The sequence below is a fragment of the Trichoplax adhaerens genome, genomic scaffold (genome assembly GCF_000150275.1).
Source record: "Trichoplax adhaerens TRIADscaffold_7 genomic scaffold, whole genome shotgun sequence".
Taxonomy (NCBI): Eukaryota; Metazoa; Placozoa; class Uniplacotomia; order Trichoplacea; family Trichoplacidae; genus Trichoplax; species Trichoplax adhaerens.
Window position 1 is genome coordinate 3,045,643 of NW_002060949.1, and position 20,497 is coordinate 3,066,139.

At 32.8% G+C, this 20,497-nt stretch overlaps 5 protein-coding genes across 5 annotated transcripts; 3 read left to right on the top strand and 2 right to left on the bottom strand.

Annotated features, from left to right (window-relative positions):
• Window positions 1–232: 232 nt before the first annotated feature.
• Window positions 233–4,042, bottom strand: TRIADDRAFT_58132 (uncharacterized protein; the record flags this gene model as incomplete). Its single annotated transcript, XM_002114348.1, has 16 exons — window positions 233–305; window positions 387–471; window positions 546–597; window positions 710–769; window positions 854–914; window positions 1,021–1,058; window positions 1,145–1,240; window positions 1,527–1,623; window positions 1,690–1,739; window positions 1,846–1,905; window positions 2,103–2,166; window positions 2,675–2,705; window positions 2,789–2,818; window positions 3,076–3,134; window positions 3,612–3,698; window positions 3,954–4,042. 16 exons carry the CDS (start codon window positions 4,040–4,042, stop codon window positions 233–235), a joined length of 1,032 nt encoding a protein of 343 aa, XP_002114384.1.
• Window positions 4,043–6,127: 2,085 nt separating this feature from the next.
• Window positions 6,128–9,279, top strand: TRIADDRAFT_58133 (uncharacterized protein; the record flags this gene model as incomplete). Its single annotated transcript, XM_002114018.1, has 13 exons — window positions 6,128–6,289; window positions 6,743–6,923; window positions 7,196–7,269; window positions 7,350–7,427; window positions 7,510–7,582; window positions 7,691–7,798; window positions 7,926–8,019; window positions 8,126–8,163; window positions 8,244–8,317; window positions 8,435–8,514; window positions 8,607–8,751; window positions 8,869–9,054; window positions 9,151–9,279. 13 exons carry the CDS (start codon window positions 6,128–6,130, stop codon window positions 9,277–9,279), a joined length of 1,422 nt encoding a protein of 473 aa, XP_002114054.1.
• A 410-nt stretch (window positions 9,280–9,689) lies between these two features.
• TRIADDRAFT_58134 (uncharacterized protein) lies at window positions 9,690–12,778 on the bottom strand (the record flags this gene model as incomplete). The annotated part of the gene is made up of 9 exons (XM_002114349.1): window positions 9,690–9,819; window positions 9,895–9,977; window positions 10,100–10,224; window positions 10,334–10,438; window positions 10,558–11,255; window positions 11,357–11,460; window positions 11,800–11,947; window positions 12,333–12,460; window positions 12,716–12,778. The coding sequence occupies 9 exons, from the start codon at window positions 12,776–12,778 to the stop codon at window positions 9,690–9,692; spliced, it is 1,584 nt and encodes a 527-aa protein (XP_002114385.1).
• A 2,488-nt stretch (window positions 12,779–15,266) lies between these two features.
• On the top strand, window positions 15,267–16,573 carry TRIADDRAFT_58135 (uncharacterized protein; the record flags this gene model as incomplete). Its single annotated transcript, XM_002114019.1, has 2 exons — window positions 15,267–15,432; window positions 16,419–16,573. 2 exons carry the CDS (start codon window positions 15,267–15,269, stop codon window positions 16,571–16,573), a joined length of 321 nt encoding a protein of 106 aa, XP_002114055.1.
• A 1,296-nt stretch (window positions 16,574–17,869) lies between these two features.
• Window positions 17,870–19,590, top strand: TRIADDRAFT_58136 (uncharacterized protein; the record flags this gene model as incomplete). Its single annotated transcript, XM_002114020.1, has 8 exons — window positions 17,870–18,002; window positions 18,147–18,211; window positions 18,352–18,450; window positions 18,643–18,719; window positions 18,799–18,851; window positions 18,929–19,014; window positions 19,117–19,359; window positions 19,465–19,590. 8 exons carry the CDS (start codon window positions 17,870–17,872, stop codon window positions 19,588–19,590), a joined length of 882 nt encoding a protein of 293 aa, XP_002114056.1.
• Between the last annotated feature and the right edge of the window lie 907 nt (window positions 19,591–20,497).

The window sequence follows — 20,497 nt, forward strand, 5'->3', positions numbered from 1 at the left end:
ACCCGTTGTACTGCTGCGACAAGTCGTTAAAGATTCGTCGCAGGTACTCCATCTACACCCTTGCTTATAGTCATAAATTCTTGCAATATTACTGTTTACAATTTTTTAATTGATATGTAACTGTAAACATACGAGTATTTACATTAGCCTTGAAGAAATTAGGATGAATAGGTAAATAAATCATATTATGCATATCATAGAAGTTGATACATGTTAAAATTTTTAAGCTTTATTATAGTTCTACATCGTCCGGATGGTACATTTCACGAACCAGACGGTAAACATAAGAAGGGGCTATACCACCTCTGAAAAAGAAACATGAAACATATCGGTTATGGTATTAATTTAAGATTCGAAAATCATTGCCAAATTATGATTAAACTTACGTATTTGTAATAAATAACTCAACCAATTCTGGCGGAACATAGTCAAAGACAGGATTTCTAAGATGAACTTTCGATACAATGGATCCTGAATAGTGTTAAGATAAAACTCAACCTTTCGGATAATGTGTAATACAATCGAAAAGCGAATAAAAATATCACCTTCAGAATATTTCATGACGTCATGTGGACATACAATCTTATTGAAGGAGTGCTATAGTTATAAAGCAAACTCTGAGATCACAGTGAAGATTCGGTATGTTTGAAATAATCACATCATTGGCTAATTTCAATCAGGTAAAAAATTAATTATATATATTAAATACCTGATCGTAGGAACAAACGTAGTTCGGAGAAAATTTATATGTCGCTGTACATACTATAACCTAATAGGAGATAAAATACGTAGAAATATTATTTCAAATGAATATAATTTGATTACGAATGCGAAAGCAGTGACTTTAATATACCGGAACGGAATGATGTTTCGCCGCACCAGCAATGCAATATGCTCCATTTATGGCTTTCAGTCTGCATGAATTTTTATAGGGTATACAAGTGTTACAGTAATTTACAACTTAAAAGCTACTATCAATAAGTTGTTAATCATGATTATATAGCGAGCAGGTAATCATACCCTCCATTAGCCATTACTGTATGAGTCCCAATAATAACCTAATTTTGTAAAAGATAAATTAATGATGTTTACGTAATAATACTGTTAGAGACATAATTGTTAAATTAATTATATACTCGTATACCTTATTAACTCGAGACATCATGGCAAATATTGCAGAATCAGTAATAACAGTTGTATCAATGCCATCTTTGGATAAACTTTTTGCTAATTCTTGACCCTATACGGATGATATAGCATTGCCTCAGTTAAAGTACGGTTAAATCAGTAAGCGACACAAGTCGAAAATTTATAGAGGTAGGCTGAAATTATGAATCTAGAAATTTAAAAAACAGACTTGGTAGAAAGGGGCACATTCTGCTACCATGACTTTAAACTTTCTTGTCCTGGCTGCTTTCTGTAGAAAAAAATAAATAAGGCAGTTGTGATGTCAGTTGTACGCACTTTAGACTTTTAATATTTTAAAATTACATCATTTTTGAAAATTTTATCGGCTCATTATTTACCTTTAAGAAAGCTTCTACAGTCTTAGATTTACCAATGGTCATAATTACTTCGTTTGAATGGATATGCTCTAAAGATTGCGCTGCGATATTTTCACCGCTATTAAGATAACCGTCATTAAAATGGTAAGATAGATAGATAGAGTAAAAAAATCAGTTACTATACCTTTGTTCTAATTCAGTTAATATCTCGCCTATTGATTCAATTATACGACCCTGCCAGTAAGAGAAAAGTTACTTTAAAATTTAAGGTAAGCCATTGCTGTAGACAGTTCGTATAGATGATCAGAGATTGTTAAAGCAGGGTCACGATTATTTTTACCCTTAATTGGCTACTAGGCGCCGTGAGGTCATGTCCGGGTCCCGCAGAGAACAGCAAATTCTGTATAAAGCAATTGCAAAGATATAACAGCAATTAATTACGTCTATTCTTGTACAATGATCCATATTTTAAAATTGTTATGAGAAAATATATCTAATAATTAATAGTATAGTTTTATATCTGAGTCAGATCTATGATAAGGAAATGAAATACGTTTGGAGCCATTTTTCTATAAGTCTGTTGAAATGCATGCATACGTGAAGTGTAGATTGTAGTTCATCCTCTTCTAAATTCTTGTGTGCTTCTTGGCTTTTTTGAATACTGAAATTGAAATGGAATTTTAACAAAATTAAATATGAACGTAATGAAATGACTCTTAAATGAACTTGGAGAACCTCTTTTCGAATCTGAGTTTTATTATAACCATTTTGGTCTACATTTACAATATCGAAATTACTTGGCAATAGAATAGTGCGTAACCCAGTTAATGACCTAAAGACTATACATATACTGACTGTTACGAATATATCCAGGTATGGTTTGGTGAGGATGTAATCTAAGCTATCATAGCGAAGTGAATGAAGATGATCGCAGATATCTATTCATTCATTCGGTAAACTAAGAAGTTATTCTTTGCAATTGTTTGTAACTTGTTCAATGGGCAAAGCATAATTAATTACTCATAAAGATAGAATGATTACTAGGAGCAATGATAGTGGACTTTTTTGTACATTTTGAAAATATACGCGTTGTAGATGTATCGTATTTGTGTACTAGAAAGTATCTATCGTCCAAGGTAAATATCAATATAAATAAAATATTATCTTACCTAGCCGCTTCTTCGCGAATACTCCTTAGCACTAGGGGGACGTGGAAAAAGATGATGAGGTTATCAATAAAATGCAGTATAAATAGCATACGCGTTTATCTACGTATTATTTACCTCTTTTAAACATGTTGCCAACAGCGGTCTCTGATTAATCATAAGCAATAATAAAGGTCATAAGTGGGTGTCAAAAAAAAGATGTCAACTACTTGCCAATTTATTTTGAGAATATGGTGATATGATAATTTGCTATAATTTATGATTAGCTTAAATTTATGGTCAAGCTAGCTGTGCGCATTGAGGCTGAAATACTGTATTAAATTATAGATATGCAGTATCATGAGTAAGCAGGTTAGTGCAGTACTACCAAGGTCAAGTGAATGGTATAAAGTAGGTAGTCTTACCGCTAGGCACTGTTTCTGTAACTCGTTTGCCTTCAGTAGAAATTAGTTCCATTAGTTCTCTAAAATAGCAATTAACAACTTTTAATCAATAAATTAATTTACCATGAGAGCTTATTTAAAGCCATCAAACCGCATAAGTTCCATCATACACGTTTCATATAGATTTATATGTAGAGTATATGTATTGCTTAATATATGGTATGGTATATATAACTAAGTTGACAATAACTACCACTCTATGTGCACATACAGTAGTTGCAGTTACATAGCTATAATCATCTAGCTGACGCTAGCCAAGGTGTCCGCATATCAGCGTAATGAAAGACATTAAGATATTATAATCGATGGAGGAATACGAGTACGTCTATGTTTAGTCGTTCATGATGCAAGTATATGAACTCGCATATATTCAACTTGATATTCATTGGCAGAAGTTAATAAGTCAACTATTGTTGCCAGCACAGTTTCTACTAATGATATTGATAACACAACATGTAATACAATAACTATAAACTATATCTAAATTATTTGCTTACTTAGCATTGTTATAGCGGGAATGAGAGATCATATTCCTGAGCAGTGATGTCGTTCTTTTAGCGATGTGATAGGAACTACTGACATGCCTTGAAACAAGGGGTAAAAAAATCCAATGTTACCAATTGACATTTGATCACCATGATAGCGATAACATACTGCAGTCAGTAGATTAGTAGAATTATTACTGCCCTTTGAAAAAGGACAAACAAGGACTACTTTAAACATTGGACAGCCACCATTAATAAGACATCAAAGTACAGTGTTAGTATTAATATTTCTATCTTTGGTGTTGTCACGAATGCATCTCTCGGACATCATACTCTAGGCATCCGCTACCTTACCCGTGTTTCAATTCCACAAGGAAAGTATTCATATGGTCATGAGCATCGCTATCAAGGTGTGGTGTAAGAGGAGGTTTATTACGAGACATTCTTTACCCTATCTATTTGTTTTTTTTCTTGGTAAAAAGAGGAAAAAGAGTTTTAGGTGGTACTTTCTTCAAGTCAAATGTGAATTTTTTCCTAGTCTTGGTTATATTATTGAGCAGCAAGGACGCCGGTGAGTGCGTGATCGCTTTGACTTGCGTGTTTATACTACAGTACAGTACTTACCACTGTACACTGTATAGTACAGTATCTTTGACCCTATCGAACTGTACTGTAGGGTAAAGAGACACTTGGGTACCATCACTCTTGTAGCAGTTAAAATAGAAGCTCCATGGGATGAAGCTGTGTCACCTATAGTTACAGTAGTTTAGGTATAATTGCCTAATGTAGCTTGCATTGTAAGCATCTTGTAGGGACATTACTTTTGCAAGCCATGAATTCAATCCATCCTACTCGCTAGCAAGATGTTACAGGTGACATTTTTCATTTCAACTCGCTAATGTCCATATGCAATGGATTGCACTCTGCTACCACACCTGCAATCTGTAAAATTACAGATTTGAAATTGCTTCACTACAAGTAAAAAGTACAGCTTGAGCACACCCAAGTACTATGTCATGATTATGAGCAATAGTTATATAGATGATGATATAGACTCAATTTTGTAGTTGACCCACTAACTGATACATATCAAGGCACAAAAGTACACATACCATCAGTAAGCTTGGCTCGATCTACTGATATTTACATGCAAGAGTTTAGTAGATACATATAGACTAAATACAGTAGTTGACCCACTAACTGATATATATCAAGACACAAAAGTGCTGATACCGCCAGTAAGTTTAGTTCGATCTATTGATATTTACATGCAAGAGTTTAGTAGATGCATATAGACTCAATACAGTAGTTGACCCACTAACTGATACGTATCAAGATACAAAATTACTGATACCACCAGTAAGCTTAGTTCGAGCTATTGATATTTACATGCAAGAGTTCAGTAGATGTATATTCACAACAGTACTGATACCACTAGTAAGCTTAGCTCGATCTGTTGATATTTACATGCAAGAGTTCAGTAGATGCATATAGACTAAATAAAGTAGTTGACCCGCTAACTGATACGTATCAAGATACAAAATTACTGATACCACCAGTAAGCTTAGTTCGAGCTATTGATATTTACATGCAAGAGTTCAGTAGATGTATAGTCACAACAGTACTGATACCACTAGTAAGCTTAGCTCGATCTGTTGATATTTACATGCAAGAATTCAGTAGATGTATAGTCACAAAAGTACTGATACCACTAGTAAGCTTAGCTCGATCTGTTGATATTTACATGCAAGAGTTCAGTAGATGCATATAGACTAAATACAGTAGTTGACCCGCTAACTGATACATATCAAGACACAAAGTACTAATATTACCAGTAACCTTAGCTCGATCTACTGATACCACCTGTAAGCTTAGTTCGATCTATTGATATTTACATGCAAGAGTTCAGTAGATGCATATAGACTAAATACAGTAGTTGACCCACTAACTGATACATATCAAGACACAAAAGTACTGATACCACCAGTAAGCTTAGCTCGATCTGTTGATATTTACATGCAAGAGTTCAGTAGATGCATACCAGTAAATGGGGCATTTCTTATTATATTGATTATTAAACTTCGTATGCAATGGATTGCAGTCTGCTACCACACCTGCAAGCTGTAAAATTGTAGATTTAACTACTGCACAAGGAAAAAATACAGCTTGAGTACTCTAAATACTCTGTATCATGATTATGAGCGAGGGGTTAACTCGCATATATGTCACTCTAGATAGATAATGATATACAGTACAGTAATTGACCTACTAACTGATACATACTAGGACACAAAGTACTGATACCACTAGTAAGCTTAGCTCGAATCTATTCATACTTACGTACAAGAGCACAGTGGAAGCATATCGGCAAGCTCTAGCTTATATAAGTATAATAATAATATTAATAATTAATAGCCTCCATTTACGATTCTCGTAACTACTGTCTGTGTACAGCTAGCTGAACAAATTGATGCCTACCAAGCGTAGTAGAAAATTAAATACTAGAGCAGCATCTCAAAATTAATCAAATGTGGACAAAGTGTCATCGCTTTAATGGTCTGTTGACAGTTCTCCCTCGCTGGGATAAGCCTCTGCTATACCGTTATTATGGCAGGCAAACGGTATCTTCTCTATTTATTCCTATGATGAGGACTTCCGATCAATCGGCTTCAGCCAGTGTTAGCCGCAAGGTATGGAGATCGAGATAAACTATACGTATCTGGATGAATAAAACTCCTACATCGTCTTCAAATGCGACGTACTGTATATAGTCATGACAAGCAGATACGATAATGAATTCACTGAATCATCTATCACATTATATCACGGATTAGCTTATTCCAATAAATGAATAATTAATAGTACAGATTACTACTTTATGCAATCTACTTTTATCGATGCTCAATCTTTTACTAGACTACTCAAGCAAGACCAGTATTCCATAATATTTCACACTTGTTCATGCAAGTGTAAACTAGCCTGATCGTTGTTTTTCCTATTTCCAAAGATTGCGATAAATTAATCGATGATATTTGTAAAAAAATTGTATACGCACGTAACATGTTGTTATTTGTACGAGTAACATTCGTTCGGTTGATGCAAAGGCTCATTTGCTGTTACTTGTTCTTACTGCCCTTCTTTAGACTATTTTGGAAAATGCTGGTTTATTAAAACAATCTAGGCCTGGTTTATATTACATCCTTCCGGTAGCTCTTCGTGCAATGTATAAATTAATTAAAGTAGTTGACGAAGAAATGACACGCATTGGCGGTAGTAAACTTGGCACGCCTTGTTTAATTCCTGCAGATCTTTGGCAATCATCAGGTAATACTTACTAGTACATATGCGAGCGAATATCTACAACTAACCTGTAATGATAATGCAAAAAAACCCCCTAAAGGCTTGTATCAAGTATATTACCATCGCCTGCTTCTCATTTATTCACTATAATCGGGTCTGATTTCGTAAAGGATTGATATATCGATTCACATGTAAACTAATTGCGATCAATATTTTAGACCTAGCCCAAACGATCAATATTCCTTTGATTGATAAACTCTACTAGCTTTAGGATTTTTTATAAATTGGTACTACAGGTAGATGGGACACCTTAGGTGCTGAAATGTTTAAACTGAAGGACCGCCATAATCGTCATTATTGTCTAGGCCCTGTAAGCTTTATTTGAATACTTTTAAATCATAGTGATAACTTACTAGGCACCATAATAATTAACATCTTGAAATTTTGTAGACCCATGAAGAATCTATTAGTGAATTAGTGGGTACGTATTTAAATTCCAAAAATATGATGCCCTTAAGATTATATCAGGTAAGTTTTCATAAACATGTTATAATCATTTGTCATGATGCTTGGAAACTATTGTCACAAAGCTAATACCTAATATCAATAGATTGATAGGAAATTTCGGGATGAAATTCGCCCACGTTTGGGTTTAAGAAGGGCCAGGGAGTTCTGGATGAAAGGTGTAAATAACTGTACAATCTATACCATTAATATGTCTCAATATTCGACTTTTGGTAGATTTATGTATGATAGAAAAGTAATTTCAAACTGTTTCAATATTTTTGTAGATATGTATTCTTTCGATATCGATAAAGAAGCATCGCTAAATAGCTACGAAATTATTTGCGAAGCATATGTTAGAATCTTCAATAGACTAGGATTAAATGTTGTTAAAGGTTAGAGTAAAGCTTTCATGGAAAGATTTTTATATATATATTTAATTATTCCTTCAATATATAGCTTCTATATAAATATAATATACGTATACAATAACAAAGTACCCTGTCATGTAAATCTATACAGTTGTAGCAGATAGTGGAGCAATGGGTGGTGATACTTCACATGAATTTCACTTAATTGCTGATGACGGCGAAGATGAAATACTTATATGTGATCAGTAAGCTATATCAAAGTACTTTTTTATACACAAAATCTATATTTAGTATCTTTATGATGTAATATATGCTATCTCATCGAATATATATTATCTATCACTTATCTAGATGTCATAAAGCGATGAATATGGAAACTCTGAAGTCAGGTAGAAATATTATTAGGCCATTCCAGTTGTTTAGTTGACTTTACTATTTAACGTTATTAAATTGAACTATTTTGTTATAGGCGATGTCATGGCAGAATGTAATTTATGCGAGGGAAAACAGAACAAGAATATTCAGAAATATCGTGGTGTAGAGGTGCTACTACATATTTAGCTCTAAAATCCTTTCCCTTTCTCTTATTGTTACTGCTCATTTTTATAAATTTACAACTGTTGGATTTCTTTATTAATGCATCATCGGTTAATCTACCAGATTGGCCATGCCTTTTATTTGGGCACAAAGTACAGCAAAGCTGCATCTGTTACTTATACTGATGAAAATAACTGTAAAGTGTAAGTTTCAATACATAGCAAGTAAGATGATAGTAATTTATAAATCTATGCTAAAATCTGCCTTATTCTCTTCTTCGTTACAATTCATGCAGATACGTTGAAATGGGCAGTTATGGGATTGGGGTAACCAGATTATTAGATGCGGCCCTAGAGGTACAATCAACATGCAACAAAATCCGTTGGCCATCGGTCATTACACCTTATAATATATGTATTGTACCCTTAGGAAGTCCTAAGGTAGGGCTACTGCAGTCGTAAACTAATCCACTACACAACTCAGGCTTAACATATAGGACTACTACCGATTCATTATTTTTATACATCATACTGATATTATTTATTTTTTTACTGAAGGATAATTCATCCCAGCAGCTACTTCAGTTAGCGCAACAACTGTATGATAAACTTGCGGTGGGTAAATTACAAAATGAAGTCGTTATCGACGATAGAATCTATTTATCGAAAACTGTTGGTCCAGGAACTCGTTTGAGACAAGCGACTCTGTTGGGATATCCTTATTTAATAATACTTGGTAAACAGGTAAAAATCTTCTATCATTCTTTAACTTTATAACATGAATACCAACTTTGTATTAATCGTCATAAATAACTCTTTATTTTTTATCCTTTTTAAAAGGCATTACAAAAACAAGGCTATATCGAATTGGAAGATCAATTAAATGGAAGTAAACAAAATATTCATATTGATAATATCGTAGATCATATTCAACAAGTCTACGAAAAAAGAGATATTTGTACACTATAAGCATTTTAATATTGCTAACATTGGTATGAAATATATAACACCGCCGTATTTAAATACTGTTAAATAATTATAAAGTGATAGCAACAGCTTCTGTAGGGCTTAACAAGACAGACAATGGAACACCTATGAAATAAAAGGAAAGTTGCTCATATTTCATCTAATGATGTTAGCTTACACAAATTTTTATTGTCCAAGCAAAAGTTGACAATAGCTATATAAATACCTGTAAAAACTGTGGAATTTGTAAGGATTCGAACTGAAGAGAACGGATTTAATGGTGAATGACAGCGCTTTAGTAAAGTTTTTAATAGTGTAGATGCAGGATCCCATCTAAATAAGCCAAAATAAATAATAATTGATCCCACTGCGACAAAATCGAAACAGTAAAAAATTCAAATTCATTCTAAAAACTACTTTTGTGATTGATGTAATGCAGGAAATTCAATTGGTGAAACTTTTGGATCGCCGGTTAGCCAAATTTTGTTAGTTTTGAGGGACCAAGACAGAACACAATCGAGACGACAGCATGATTGCCAATTTCTAATAATTATAACATAATTAAAAGATAATTAAAAAGCCTGAAGTTGATATGGTAACGATATATTCGGTTCTAACTTTCGATGGTGTCGTTTAGGTGGTTGTGTCCCTTTAAACAATGCTACAATTAGAATTGTTAATTTCATAGTAAAAGGGCAGACCTATAGTATATTGTGGAAATGAGGTTATTTTCAAGTAAAGGGAACTGGTGTAATTAACTCAAAAGCTTATTTGTTAAAATTGACTTGAGAATGACAGTTACGGCATATTAAATTAGTATTACATCAATAATTTGCAGATCATAATCTGCAAGAGAAAGCTCCTTTTCTTGTAAGTAAGGTAATAATTCTGCGATAGCTCCAATACAACATTCAATATCTAGTGCCAGTTGATGAGTTATTAAAGCATCTAATAAATAAAGAAAAATGAAAAGAACTGGCAGTGGCAATATAAATCAAATATGATCTAAATACAAATTTAAATAAAAATCATGAATATGTTTTAGTATTAATGCTACCTTTTTCCAGTAACTCTGAATCTTGTGGTTGCAAATACAGTCGTTGACGTTTAGTATTGTAGATGTTGAGATCGAAATAATTCTCAACGTCAAAGGAGCTTGAAGCTAGCATTTGAAGGCAAGAGTTATAAATGCTCCAATGTAAATAAGCGAAGTGATCGATGTATTAAAGAAGTGAGCCATTTAATTGAAACTTTTACGATTAATACCTTAGATTTACGTACCTGATATTTCTAAATTGCTTTCATCAGGCATGGCATAATACACTTGCCGAATGCGCCGAACAGCATTAGGAATTTCTAATAACGTCAGTTTGTGGAATCGATTGTTAACTGTTTTACTATCGCTATTTTGAATACCATCACTTATACACTTGTTACTATTGCCATATTCAGTGGCACCATCTTCTATATTTGATTTGTCTCCCTTGTTATGCTGGTTATTATGGTCATTCATAGTTAAATTCATTTTGACATCGTAATTACTATTTGGCTGATCCAGGTTATCATATATCCTGTTCGATCCAACAGGTGAAGAACTCCTGCCGAAGTTTTTATAATTATGAGATGAGGCGGTCAATAGCTTAGCTTTTGGATATACTTCAAAAATAAGGCAGCGAACGCCATCTCCGCTGTTAAATATAACACAATTGTCTATAACCATGTTTAGGGATGGTAAAAAAGGAGGATAGGGCGATAAGAGATTATAAGAGAAATGTATTTCATAATTGTGGTGTAGACATAATAAGTTTAGATTCTGATGTCTATAAGTATCATCGTCCGAGCTGTCTAAATTACTTATAGTTCTGACACTGCTATCAAAATTTCGATTACACAACCGACATGGATGTAAAGGGGGAGTAGCAACTATTGTTATATAAGATCGGCAACAATCATCGGAAGAACTTGATGATGATAACATTCTATAAATATTTAATAACACTATTATTAGTATTGTACGTTATGACGAGATTGCATTGAGTAAGTATACAGGTATCATGATAGATATATTCATACTACTTACTCTTGGCCAACGATAACAGTGTACTTGTCATTTATTGATTCACAAAGTATTATCTTCAATTGTTGTTGAATTTCTTCATCTCTGAATAATCGGATACTTTTATACTACAATACAAATATATAGATCCTAATTATACGCAGTATGTAAGTACATTACATACTGTATAAGCTACATTTTATACATATATGTTATCGCTGTGTTAACAATTTATCTATGCATTGGATCAACTTTCGTCAAATGAAAATAGAAGTTGGAATAATAAATAGTATAGCACTTACAAACGAAATACAATTATTACCTACTTATATAATTGCTAGTATCCATCATTTGTAATAATTAATTTAGAATAAAGAATAATTATCAGAATCATGTATTCATTGACAAACAAGGTGAAGATCCTGTATTAAGATCATTAACCTATCCTTTTTTGATTGTAAACAAACCTTGGTTAAAGGTTGGTTCAAATTAAAATTCCACCAATATAGGGTATATTTATATACTGGAGCAAATCCAGTTGATTGATTAGTACTAATATTGCAGCTATAGGAAAGTAAACGCTGACCATCTTTGGTAAAGCCTAGGAATACGGAACTGCAAATGAACAAAAGTAATAAGATAAGTGCTGACGAATCTAGCCACGATGCTATACGAGATCAGTTGAATGACAACATTGTAGAATACTCTATTCAATTATAACGACAGGCATGTAACAAATCATTAACTAGCAATATCTTTATCCTATACTGACATGGGTTATAGGGTATAGGTGTCTTATGTCAGTTATTCTTTGTAGCCATAGTACGTATGTATGACACCTCTTACGTATAAATAGGATAGATCTTATCATATCCCACTACGCTTATGCAGTATGATTTATTTTGTTGGATATCGTTGTTGTTAGATGGATGAACAGGTGGCCGTATAGGATGGTTTTAACGATATAGGTAACACTCATGATACAGTTAACAATATCGACCTTCTAGCTGCGTGGATATCATCGCCAAAAAGGGATCTTAATGGAAGACACAAACGGTTGGGATACTTGATCCAAAAGCTGGTTGTTCTGCTATAACGGCAATTCAATCCAAGGTACGATTGTTGAATCTATCCAACCGGATAAGTAAGCGTAATTTAAGATACAGTATCAACATTTATGGCAAGAGCAATTATAACAGTATAAAGGTACAATACATAACACTTCACTTTGTAAGGCTGTAAGATGAATATTCAAAGGGTACAAATAACAAGAAGGGCAAGTAGAGTAGTTCAGTTCAAAAAAAAATAAAGCCGGAGTACCAGTAAAGATGGGCAAAAGTAGATTATTCTAGCCTGTTATGCTACTATCTACGTCAATCATACCTCTCGTGCACGTAACTTGATAGCAATATTATTACAATCACGGCGTTTTATCTTGGCTGCCATACTTGTTTTTTTTCATCAACTAACTTGGCTTCGGCTTTGCGTGTTAGCAATCTCTTATTTCAATTAATAGCCATCAACTTATATATCAAGTTACTCACCACAGTGTCCTTTCCATCCTTCACCGGCTTCTCCTAACATGGGACACTTTACTGCATTAACGTCACTGTGACCATTCGTATTTAGTCACTAAGCAATAAACTAACGGTTTCTTTTGCTAGATAGATACGATACTGGAAAGTGCAGTAGAATAAATACAACTCTTAGCTTGGATATCTGATCAAATAGGCTATTAAACTGCTAAAGTTATGATTGGATGGACTTAGTTTGAGTTCTTTCAATCTAGCTCAATCATAGCAGTACACTACTGTATTTGTCCAAGTATGCTTTGATCCATTCCTCGAAGCGGAGACTACTACGTTTTTTGTAGCATGCCATAGTCTATAGTAACATATATCCTGGTCTATCATGAATCGGTACAGTAGAGTATTGAACAGTGGGTCATTTATTCGCTGTACTACCTACTTACCCGGCAGTGGTATACGTCATAATATTAATGTCCGCGTCTGTCCGTCTCTAACGCCTGTCCGCGTTTCTGACGTCTGTCCTCAAGTCAATTCATTTCATTGATGCCTTGAAATTGATTAATCAATTATATACTGTATATTAAATAATTATATATATATATAAATATATATATATATATATATATGTTATATATTATACGCGTATATAAATAAATAAATAATAATATTAAAGATGTATCCTGGTCAAAACCTTCAAATCCTGACCTAACAAGATACCTATCGATGAACTATAAAATTTTCTATTTTAGCAGCTTTTTGTCGATGGGATGTTTCTCGTTATAATATTCATTGCAGCAAACTACTGAGCTGCGAACGCTGACGTACCACCAGAAGGAGAATCTGACGTTCTCTTTCTGAACTCATCCCCGATCGTATAAACGCATCTTTATAATTCACCTTCCTTCTAGGTTTACAGTAATTTACTGTCACGATTCACTGATTTAGGGTTAGGATTACGCATTAACAGGATATCATTTTTCATGCAAACTAAAAGCAAAGGTTCATAGAGGTCTATTGGTGCGATTACCGTTCATTCTAAAGTATAAAAATAAATTTATACAATTTAGGTAAGCGAAGAAATGAAATTATTATAGCTATTTTCGCTGCATTATGTAATTCATTCCAGAATATGCGCACTTTCATGACTACCTTGCATGACCCATTTACGGAAGAAACTAAGTCGTAAATAACTGGTATAGATGATAATATGCAATTATAATTATAAATCACCCATATTTCTGCTAGAAAATATATCATTAAATTAACTTTGCCTTTAAAAATCTTGTTGCACTATTATTTATTCATGTTATTAACGTCTTAAGATGCGGTGTTGTAGTAGCCCTAGTGTGTAAAGAATAAGTAAGAATTGATTGAAAAGGATCAAATCATGAATAGTTGCTAAATTTTCTACTTTATAACGGGTTGACATTTATAAATTAGGAATTACTAGGCGTGTGTATGTCACAGATTTATCTCACGCGTATGTTTTAAAGAACGTTAGTAATCTGTATTCTAGAAAAGCGTTACAAGACAGCTTTAACCTTATGTTGTCGCATCATATGTCTTTAATTGCATCTTCAAGAGTCCTATTATAAAATTATCGTCTAGTTCTCTATTTTGCTATCTTATGTGATAAATGTAATGTAACAAAATCTATTATGCTTATGGCTTATAAGTTAGATTGTGAGATTGTGCGTATATGTGGTAAATCTATATCAGCAGTAGCACTTATTATTTCGAGTTAAAAGTTAGCCCTTGGTAGCAGAATACGAGCGTACATACATGCAAACGATGTAATAAAGTAAACAAGAAAAGCAAAGTTCTTGGTATAATTGTTAAGATAACTTATCACGAACTCTACGAAGTGATTGCATTCGTATACTTAAAGCATAGATAGTAAATATTAAATAAAAGGAATCAAGAAATTTGATGGCTTACGGCTAATTTATTCAGCTAAAATTCTCGACATGGCTCAGAAACGCTATTACAGTAAATTGTCATCTAATTCTCCTTTATTACACAGACAAGTCTAATTACACTGAATTGTACCGTATTCATATTTGTGAATGATCATAAAAGGATCAAGAAACTACCACCTAGGAATAATTCTAATTGCCTACTGAAATCAGTTACTGCCCAAATTTATTTCATATATCTGCAAAGCATTACTAGTGACATTATTTATGGCAGCCAGGCGAATATGGCACGTACTTACAACGCCCATGACATAAGCCATCTCCTTCCTTCCTTACTGTCCATAGTAGGGGCTACTTTAGTGTTGAGTTATCAACGGCAAAACATACATAGTAGCCTAATTCTTTATGAGAATCAAGAAGAACCTTTTCTTCTTTCCCTTACTTGTATCTTATTGGTAACAAATCGTTCTAAATTTGCCTTCTCACATCATGGGCACTAATGTTAAATCTACTTATCATGAATTAATGAACGAAGCTGCTAGTCATGGTTACGATATTGCTAGTCTTGAATTTGCCCAATATCTGGACAGTCAAGATGAATTCAAGGAATATCGAGAGTTATTTTATGTTCCACGAAAGAAAACTTTGCCTCAAAGTAAGTCTGAGCAAGCCTGGAAATCAATGAAATTTGCTGTAATCACACTGCTGTATGGTACCTATTTTGCTGCTGATTTTATGCTCATGAATCTGTAACGAATGCTGCATTATCGACTAGCTGTCTATACCCTTTCACAATAAATGGGAAGCTACTTCTTTTTGAATTATGGTCACTAAACCTATGTACAGTAGATGATATAATAGAATACGTAATTACATCAGCAGGCTACGTAGGGTAAAATTTAACTGCTGAATACAATTAGCCTTTTCGTAGCACGATGAACAATAACAATAAAAAAATTAGCAAGACTAAAGTCAAATTTACTATCCACAATGTGCAAAAATTTTATTTTTATCATTACGGTACGATCACTTGAGCAAGAGTACATATCACAGCCTTACTTATTACTCCAAAGCCTCTTTGTATACAACATTTTTAGCTTCGGTATGTAGACAGAGTGTTCACACGCAGCAAAACTTGTCGCTGATTTTCCATAAGTAATGATGTGGTGGAGGTGTCAGTATTAACTACACTTACTTACTAAATGCATAGTAGTATTATTCTACAGTGGTATGACTGTCCAATGTCAAGAGATTGATGCAATTACTGTATTATTTTAGAGCAGGGCAACCCACGAAGTGTGGCTGATCGTTGAATATTTGATAAATACAGCGCTACTTGTAATGATAATACAGCTACAGTGGTAGTTAGCAGTAATGGAAACGAAATAACCAGGCAACGTACAATTAAAGCAGCACTTTTTTAGTTTGATACAGCAGATTAAAGGTGATCACTCATATATTTGAATTGATATACAATAGTTGAATTTCATCATTAGCTCATGCGGATATAGTCATCAATATGCAAAAGGCTGCATTATTGTGCTCCTGCATAAAGTACTTGTATATGAGTAGGTCATGTCTATGCTATAATAAAGACTTGACATTGCAACGTAATAAATATTCTTTCTTCTTGAATTGTAGCTGATTTATCCCTAGTCGATGGTGAGAGTGAGAGTGTCTATCTTCTTGGTAATTCTCTCGGCTTGCAGCCTAAGCAATCTCGACAAGATTTAATGGAATACATGGACAAATGGGCTGAAATGTTAGTTTTTATTTATAAATACAATTTGCCATGATTCATGGTTATAAAGACTTATCCTCACTAATTTACGTATTCTTAATATATACGCATATTCCTACTATTGCATAATATCAAAAGTACTGTACAAATAAAAACATTTATTTATTATCGAAAATGATGGCATTTTATGATGGATATGTTACGGGTAGTATTGATAATCATTATTCAAAAATATTTCACTTCTAATGAAATGATATGGATGTAATAGGGGCTTCAAGGGATATTTCCATGGAAAGCATCGGTGGATAGACCTACAGGATACAGTAGCAAAGGATATGCTATGTCCTATTGTTGGTTGGTTTAAAGATACTCCTAATATTAAATGTCCTCTTTTTTATGGCCAAGTCACTGAATGCCATATTGTAATACTGTATAACCAAGATATCTTGAATATCTGTCATCTTTTAACTATTGCATAGTAGTTGACTCTTTATGCAAGACTGTATATTTGCTCTAATACGTTACTGCCGCCATTTAACCTAATTTTCAGTCCCTAAGAATCATTACGGTCACGATCCTTTAGTAGTATAATGTCATACAATTGATCATTTGTAAAGGAAAATTGGTTAATTTTTAATGCCGTTGTATAAACAGTTATGCTCAATAGTAATTATAATTAGTTAGTGGTTTTAGTACTGGTAGATCATTAATTAAGATCTTCAAGGTTAATCGTAAATTCTAATCGTTAGATCCTATGATGGGTAAACGTGTATGAATGCAGTATATTGTCTATTTGTTCGCAATGGTTATGCGTTACCAGTCTACCAGCTTGAATGTAGACACTAAAAAATTTGGTTATTGATTTGATATAGGAGCAAAGCCAATTGAAATCTGTATAATGAATTCAGTTTCCGTTAACATTCACCTATTAATGGTATGCTAACTAATATCCATCTAAATAGGATCAGTACTGTTAATAACTCCTTTGAAATAATGGTAATAATGACTATGTAACCATCTTTGTTAAATTCAACCACTTAGATATCATTTTATCAACCTACTACCGAAAGATACAAGATTCTTATTGACCACGGAGCATTTCCTTCTGACCATGTACTACATTTACAAGCGTATATAACACTAGATCACAATAAATTATAGATATTAAATAATGCTCGAAAAATTACTTGTCTCTCTGCATTATAGTTAATGATCAATTACCTTATTAAAGTATTTTTAATCGAAATAATCATATTGAATAACAAATAATTTTAGAAAAAGCTTACTAATCTATTATTATATGATTATTATTTTAAACCGTTCTTAGTATGCAGTCCAATCACAAATACGAATGCATGATTACGATTCAGATGAGGCAATGATACTAGTTAAAGCGCGAGATGGAGAAAATACTCTAAGAACAGAAGATATTATAGCAAAAATCAACGAATTTGGCGATGCTATTGCTATGATTTTATTACCTGGTAGGTATTTCTCTTTATTAAAATTTATTAAAAAATATGTTATTGCGACTTTAATACGATAATACTGCTTAATATTTATAACTTCTCTTTAAAGTATGCGAATGCCTTTTAATATAGATAAATTGCTTAATCTATATACTGTAGGCGTACAATCTTTCACTGGCCAGTTGTTTAACATCAAAGAAATTACTAAGGCAGCGCATGACAAGGTAAAAAATTAGGTGAAAAACGAACACATTAATGGCAACTGAAATCGTAGTTAAGAATGATTATTATTCAGCTACCTATGTGAAAATAGCTTAAATATTGAAAGCATTATACGGAACTTTGTGATTGAATTCATTTAAAGGGATGCTATGTAGGTTGGGATTTATGCCATGCAGCTGGTGGTGTTGAATTAAAATTACATGAATGGGATGTTGATTTCGCAGTTTGGTGTACATATAAGGTAAGATAACTGAAACTATTTCCTGACAATCTTAAATTTCATAAAAACTAAAAGTGTTGTTGATAATATAATTGTATTCGCTGCAATTTCAAGTTTAATAAAACTAAAAATGTTCTTATCGATAAAGAATTTATGAACTAATATTAAAAGTTGCAGTGTATCCTAATTCCATTTTTTTTATACACAATGTAGCTTCTTAACACCGGTCCAGGATCGATCGGAGCATGCTTTGTCCATGAAAAATATGCATATCGAAAAGACTTTAAAAGGTTGTCAGTAAATTATTTCAATTTATGAGTCGTTCATTTATCAATAATTTTGACTTTAACGCATTTGAACATTTAAAAGGCTTGACGGCTGGTTCGGTCATCGTTTAGAAACTAGACTTAATATGACAAATGGTAATAATAGTTGAATTTGAGATAACGTGATAGTTAAAACGTTGTTGAAAAGATTAAATTTAGTGTATATTTACTAGTTATGGAGCACGCTCCTGGTGCCTCAGGCTTTCAGCTAGCTACTACTCCTGTTGCGGATGTCGTTAGGCTCATTAGTAGTTTAGATGTAAGTTTACTTATTAACTTTATCTGTAATTACTGTTCGTTCGTGACACGTTCTTTAAGCATTGTAGAGTGGTGATTGTTAAATTTTGATTTCTAACAATAGATCTATTCTAGAGTATCTTTACCAAAGCTATTTGAAAAAGCTCGTAAAGGTGTAGTATATATGGAAGCGCTTTATCGGCACTACTTTATGAATAATGATACATCGGCTGATTGTAAGAAAGTAGAAAGTGTTGCGGAGATTATTTCACCTAGTGATCCTTGTGAGAGGGGCACTCTCTTTGCATTCAGATTTCCGGGTCGTGTTGATTTCGTTTGTGACGGACTAGCTAAAAACGGAATTGCAGTAAGATAATTTGTCATAGAGTTAATTATTAATTTAAATTAAAATTATTTTATTGTGCGATTAGCGATCATTATAAAATCTGCTATGAATGTTATATAATTTTAGGTAACTGTCCTAAAGAGCGAAATTATTAGAGCTGGTTTTGCTCCACTATATAATTCATTCCAGGATGTACACACCTTCATAACTACTTTGCATAATCTTTTTACTCAAGAAGAGAATCGTAAATAACGAGTCTTTCCATCTACTTGAAATAGAATCAGCGGATAGTCTTTGTATAGAACTTATATGCACGTACGAAAAACTAGCATTTGCAACCGTAACGTACGAGCGAAGATGCATACATTTATATATTATAACTCATGCTTGGTTTGACCGACATTACTTAATGCTTAATTAATTATAAAGCACTTCAGCTAGAAGGTATAAAATTGAATGAACCAGAGCAAAGCAATTAAATGTCTTTCTAGGTTACTTTTCATGTTAATTAAAAAAAGTTGTGGAGTCTGAAACCAAACGTGGATCAAGATTCTAAATTAATTAATTTCATAGTATTGTTTAGGAGTAGATAAAATTTTTCTACTTATGATATTATTTTATAATACTTATTTTAACAAGAAATAACAAAGATATTATGTCATTTTTTGACATTTTTATAGTAAGAGTATAGCATGTCATCCATATCGTTTTATAGTAAGGGTATTGCATGCCGTTCATATCGTACGGTATATAATAAAATTTTTTTCTCCTTATGATATTATTTTATGATACTTATTTTTAAAAGAAATAACAGAAAAATATTAGGTCTTTTTCTGACATTTTTATAGTAAGGGTATAGTATGCCATTCATATCGTTCGGTATGTAATGAAATTTTTCTATTTATGATATTACTTTATAACACTTATTTAACAAAAAATAACAAAGATATTAGGTCATTTTTTATAGTAAGGGTAAGCATGCCATTCATATCGTTCGGTATATAATAAAATTTTTCTACTTGTGATATTATTTTATGATGCTTATTTAATTAGAAATAACAGAAAGATATTAGGTCATTTTTTGACGTTTTTATATTAAGGGTATTGCATGCCATTCATATCGTTCGGTATATAACATTAACTAGAGACTTGCTATTTG